At 35.6% G+C, this 6395-nt stretch overlaps 1 protein-coding gene across 1 annotated transcript; it reads right to left on the reverse strand.

Annotated features, from left to right (window-relative positions):
- Positions 1–5382: 5382 nt before the first annotated feature.
- On the reverse strand, positions 5383–6133 carry LOC133850690 (uncharacterized). Its single transcript, XM_062286851.1, has one exon. The coding sequence runs from the start codon at positions 6024–6026 to the stop codon at positions 5700–5702; it is 327 nt and encodes a 108-aa protein (XP_062142835.1). The 5' UTR covers positions 6027–6133; the 3' UTR covers positions 5383–5699.
- Between the last annotated feature and the right edge of the window lie 262 nt (positions 6134–6395).

The following is a 6395-nucleotide window of genomic DNA, read 5'->3' on the forward strand; positions in this document are numbered from 1 at the left end:
GGCGTAATCGAAGCGTTTACTTAGATATATTATTATTACATTATTATTACTATTATTTAAGAATTTATTTATTAATTGTACATATACATTTAGAGAGCGAATGAAATTAATTGTACATTTTTTAAATTGATAGTACAATTTATGTCATATTTATGTATTTTATGTCATCTACAATAAAAACACATTTTTATTTATATTTGTTGAATTGAAAACCAAATTACCTTAATAAATAAAATATTCAATATATAGTCCAGCACAGGTAATTCTCTAAAGAAAACTGTTAGTAATTAATTTTAGTTTTAATGTATTGATTTTATAATTTGAAATCTTTTTTAAATTTTTTTTCGATTAATTCGCTATAATTTTTAGACATTCTTTTAATTTGATCTGCCTTTCGCCTCATAGTTATTTAGTTTAATATTCTATAAATCTACTAATTTAATTTATAATTATTATTAGAATTAAAATAGTCTTTGAGTAGTATTTTGTCAATTAGGTAAATTTGTGTATATATAACTTTATTATTATGTCGTGCAACTTTTAAATGTGCTCTCGCAGTTTTCTTTTACTATCGCTGCCATTGCATTAACTTATCTGAAATATCATAAATATAAACCTACCGCATTGCATCATTGAGCAAATTGCTGAGTGGAATACAGTCCTAAGCAAAGGGAGTGAGTTGCTATGTGATGCGATGCGATGCGATGCGACGAGACGTTTCTCCCTGAAACATGTGTCTACCGGATGCTGTTGAGTTCAATCGGTATCCTGGCTTCGTTCGTGGGCCGCATCGATGTCCACATCGAAGCGCCTGACACTTGAAAACATCAATTTATTTTTATTTCCCAGGATGTCTCGCTGGAATCCTTTCGTTGGGTGTTTTAGTGTCTTTGTAGCAAGAGTCCTTTACCCCCGCCCAAAAAAACAAGGACTCACTAGGACTTTCAGGACCACAATTCCCCCATTCCCCACTCCCATTCCCATTCCCATACCATTATAGCACAGTGCTGGGGCCTTGCTTAGTCATTCAATTCAATTGATTCAATTGGGATTGTATCGGTTTTTTATGTGCATTTTGTCCCCCCCTCCCCTCTGTCTCTTCCTCTCAACTCTGTCGCACATATCCAGTTTCCAGTTCCTTGTTGTCCTCGTTGTTGTTGTTGTCGCCAGCAGTTCCCGAGTGTCTCATTTATCTGCGGTTAGTGGAGGGAACTCTCTTCGTTTCGTTGCCGCCTCTCGTTTGGCACTTTATTGAAAAAAGGAAAAACGGTCTGCGTGCTTGGGAGTCCAAAAAGCATTTTGTGAAATTTAATAATAAGTGTATAATTTTACTCGCTCTCTATCTATTTTCGCAAACACTTTTTTATGGGCCGATAATGTTATTAGCCCTGACCATTTACCTTTTTTTTTTTTTTGGCTTGTGGGTGATGGCTATCGCTATCGGGCAATAGTCGAAACACTCAAATGCCATGACTTGTGTAATTTGCATCAGAAATTGTGTCACGACTAGTTTCGTTACACTTTAATGGTTTGGTCCCCACTCCTTTCTCTCTTTGTGGCTGGGTTTCTTTGGGGCAGGGGCCAGGCTCGTCAGGAATTTGGTTCACTTGAAGCTTGTTGCTTCTTCGCGTGCTTTTGTGTAGGTGCAAATATTTGTGCGACTAGGCTGGTGACTCTCAAAGTCCGAGCTATGGAGTTGCGGAGCTTTGGCTTAGGGTTTCAGTTTGGGTTTGGGTTTGGGTTTGAGTTGGGGTTTGGCAAGGTCCCAAGAAATGTGTGTGATGCTGCTGGCTGATGGGATGAGCTTGTGGCAGGGCGACGGTCAGCCATCAGAGGAATGCTGTGTTACTGAACGCTAGCTAACAAAATGGTATGAGCCAAAATACCTGCGCCTCTTTGAATATCTGGCAAAGCGGAAATATTGCAACTATTTTCTATGCCGCTTTGCGTGTTCCATTTTTTGACTTCTTAAATGTTCCATGAGTAATTTAAATAAAAAATGCTTGCAAAGTGTTCCAATAAATATAATTTATTTATTTTTATGTTTAACAAAATACTTGCAAAGACATTCAATAAATAAAATACAAACAAATTGTTCTATAAATTTATTTATTGTTTATATTTTTTTTAAGACTTTAATAATTAAAGTAAAGTAAGTTTCCATTTTTGTTCAAAATAATAATAACAAATTTCTCTATAATATTTTTTCTATATTTTTTGTTTAGATTTTTTCTATTAATTAAAGTAAAGTATTTTTTATGAGATTTTCTATTCTTTATTTCGTAGTATTCATGAAGTTTTTTGCCATCGCGCTCTGTATCTAATAAATAATACTTTCTATTGTGAAAATAGTTTGAAGAATTCTTTTCAAACAACTACTTTCTGCTATTGACTGCAATACAGTGCGTATGCGCAATGTGAACTTCGTTCGCAAGTCATAGATATAATTTTATTTTTTCTGTGTGTTCGCTTTTCTTTGCAGTTATTGAGCCACTTTTTGAGTTGCAAGTTGCAGCATTGTTTCGGTCAGCAGCAGCAAAGTTTTTGGAGATCTGTTTTCTTTTTCCAATTTTACGTGTCCTGTTTTTTGGGCCGTGGGGCAAACGTTCTGGACACAAGTGGCGAAAGAACGAAACTTTTGCGCTTTAAAAGTTTTTGCAGTGCAGTTTTTGGCATTAATATCATTTCTTTTCTCTGTCTATCTCTGTTCCATTTTCTTTTACATATACTAGAGTCACGCATTCCTTTTGCGCTTTACCATCGCGTATTTGCTGTCCCTTTTGCTTTCCTTGCATTCGGAATGCCATTCCACAAAGAACTATTTCTCCCATTCAAGAGTATCAAAATACGCGGCAATGGACAAAACTTCTACGTTCTTTTCTATGTGTTTTTTGTTTCAATAAACTCTCTGCAGCAAAGGCTATATGTAGTCAGTCAGTCAGTCAATGTATCAGTCACTCACTCAGTCAGTCAGCGAGTGAGTCGCTGTGTCAGTTGATGATGTTTTTTTTTCTGTACAGATTTTCCATAGCAACTTTCGCTTTGCACTCTTTAAATAGAAAACTATTCATTGAAACTGCGAATATTTGCATTTCAATACGCAGCTATTGAGTGTGAAAAGTTTTTCATATTTTAACATATTTTTAATATCGATCTAGATGCTGTTGGCAAAACTATTTTGTGGCTCAAGTGTTCAGCATTATTACTTTCAAATGTTAACAAGTGAGAAAGCTACAGTCGAGTGTGCTCGACTGTGAGATACCCGATACCCATTTTGAATGAAAGCAAATAGTGCGCTATTAATTTAAAAATATACCTAATGAATATACTGCAAAAATTCTAGAAATATATCATAGGCTTCATTTGGAATATTGTACTATATCAATGTACCAAATATAGTCTATTGTATGTTTTTAGTATTTTTTTTTGGTATATCAAAAAATACCAGATTGACAGCTAAAGCAACTAAAACCCGTAGTAAGCAGGCCCATACATAAGTATTTCATAAATAACTTCTACAATTTTCATCTGATCGCATCCAAATTTTCATGAATCATATAGAATATAGATATTATTGTATTATTGTATATATCAAAAATCAAAAATTATAGCTCTATCTCTTAAAGTCTCTGAGATCTAACTATTTGATTCCACCATTTGTTCATTGTTCATAAACTTAGTAAATACAAAGTTCAACTATTTGTTGCATAATGAATGCAAATGGCGCATATAACCGGCGTAATATCTGCATGTGTTTTCGTGGTGTTGGGTTTTTTAAATAAGAAACCGTGGCATGCCACATAAAATGCGGTTGCAGAAGTTGCACATCGCTCAAGTACAGACTATAGAGTACAGAGTAGAGAGAACAGCGCGTAGTTTTGCATGTTAACATTCCGTTTCTTATGCTCCTTCTCATGCCGCTCGCTTTTTGTGTTGCACCGCGAAAAACGACATTTCAAATGCCGTACTAAATTACTAAAACACGCACTGGCACACCCACAATTTTCCCTTCCCTTCCCCCTTCTTCATGGTTTATTTACTTATATGCGAAAATGCCAAAAAAAGTACAGCAAAAAAAAAAGTTTCAGCTGCGACTACAATTTACGCTTTTCCTTGCATTTTTCATGTGGCTTGTCGTTTGTTTTTGTTTTTCCTTCGTTTTGCTGACAAAGTTTTTATAGCCTCAACATACAACAATGGCTTCTGCATGTGTGTGTGTGCGTGTGTGAGAGAGAGTGTGTGGTCCTGCATGTAATGTGCATCTGGTAGAAAAAGTTTGTCAAATCATTAAGAGGCGCACTCAAATGCAAAGTCAAAACTGCCGAGACAAACAGGAAACTGAGAACTTGTCATAAAAGCGCATCACAGTGCTCACAATGTTTTTGTGGCTGCGTCTGGAAAATGCTTTCAATGTTTCCGCTTTATTTTCATCAAAACTTGTTAAATGTATTTATGTTGCAGCACAAGCAAGGAAAGTAGTAAATAAAATGATTAATCGAGATGTGATGTTAATATTGCATTTATAGTTATTTTTTAATGAAAGAGAACACTTATTTAACAAAGGTATCTATGTAAAAGTTATTTAAAAAAATAATACCTTTGTTTGGTAAAAAAAACGACTAATGCAATGCTAATGTAATACAATGAAATTTATGGTGACTTTTTTGATTGTTTAAATTTATTTACCTGTCTTGGTATATTTGATTCAAATTTACTTGAGCAATATCTTTACAATTATTATTAATGACTTTCCTAGATCATTAAAAACTATCGCATTTTACATTCTTAATTAAAAAACTCGCAACTGCAGCTACTTTAAAGCCACTTTCACTTACTTTAACCCCACTTTCTCTTTGGTTGCATGCCATGTGATGCTTGCTTTTGCGAAAAATCGAGCACTACTAATGAAGCTTTTGCGCTCGGCATCGTGAAAGCCCTCCAGTCCGAAATAAAACTGATGTTGCTGTCGCTACTGCTGAAGTCTCGTCCTCTTTGGCCATTTTGAACGTTGTCTATTAGTGGCTTCAGCGGAGCATCAAAAGCCGCCTATTGCCTCCATTTGGTTGCCACTTTCGCCCACACATACACAAGCACACATACACAAGGCACCTTAACAGTCATTTAGTCGCTTGTGTATGTGCACCTGCAAGTGTAATCAACAATTAACCAAACTGCACTCTATTTCACTGTAGCAGAGTGTTGCCTATGTGAAGTAAACGATGTGTTGGGTAAATATTTGAAGGTTGGACTTCTATGTAGTAATTATATTTTAGTAACTTTTGCTCGAAAAAGACTCCAAGAGAAGTGCACTTAAAGATGATAAAAACTAAGCTTTTTAAATAAAAGAAACATTCTTTTTATATTTTTCGCTTTATTATAAGATTCTTAAAATTATTACAATTATTTTCAAGGCTGAATTAAATGTAGATTCACATTTTCACATTTTGTCCAAACTTATTTTCTAACATTAAAAGGAATCCGTAGTTCAGTGTAAATTTCACAGATTTGAATCATTATCTTTTTATGAAAAAAATGTCGTATACTAAAGTGCTCGTGGTTTAGGTTCAGCTTACAACTGAGTTTTAGAAACTATTTAGCTTAGAAGTATTATATCGACATGCTTAGAGTATGTTTATCATTATCAGTTGCGCTGTTTAGGTTTGATTTCTTGTTCGGTTTTTTGCTATTCTTTTGTTTGTTTAGTGCCACTGTTGTGTGGTGAGTTGGCGAGGATCGACATTGAGTCCAAGTTTCTCCAGTTTACGCACCTTACGCATCTGCTTGGTCAACTTGCGTTTGAAGACAATCTCGCGGTTCAAATTCATGATCTCCATGGTATCCAATTGACGAATGTTCTTGATCGTTTGCAGTATCAGATTGTCGGTCAAGTGAAGCTTAATCGTTGACATCTTCATGAAGGGAGCGTCACGGCGTCGCAATTCCTCGCGATAGGCAAACAGAGTGTAGGTCAATGAAGGAAGCTGTGGCAAAGGACGCTCGAGACCCGGAAAAAGTTCTTCAGCCATTGTCAAGATTTTAAATTGAAATGATAATTGAAGTAACACTTTTCACTTTAATCTATTTTTTCGATGCGACTTCTGTGCTCGTTGAGCGTTCGATGCCAAATGAATATTAAGTCGGATGTGTCTGTGATTTTTATAGCCAGCGAGAACATCATCTGTTTACCTGAGATTCTATTGTCTTTCGGGAAAATTCTTCATCTGCCCTTTTAAGGGGAAATTTCGAACAGCTGTCCGGAAAAACTACCTGCTGTCGTTTGTTGTTGCTGGTGGCAGCTGCAAGTGGCATTTGCTTCTTCGGCACGCGATTACCTCGAATTGTTTCTCAAGTCTCTTTTTGGCTCCTTTTCCTTGGCTAAAAATTCTATTAGTTCC

This window comes from Drosophila sulfurigaster, chromosome 2L (genome assembly GCF_023558435.1).
Source record: "Drosophila sulfurigaster albostrigata strain 15112-1811.04 chromosome 2L, ASM2355843v2, whole genome shotgun sequence".
NCBI lineage: Eukaryota > Metazoa > Arthropoda > Insecta > Diptera > Drosophilidae > Drosophila > Drosophila sulfurigaster.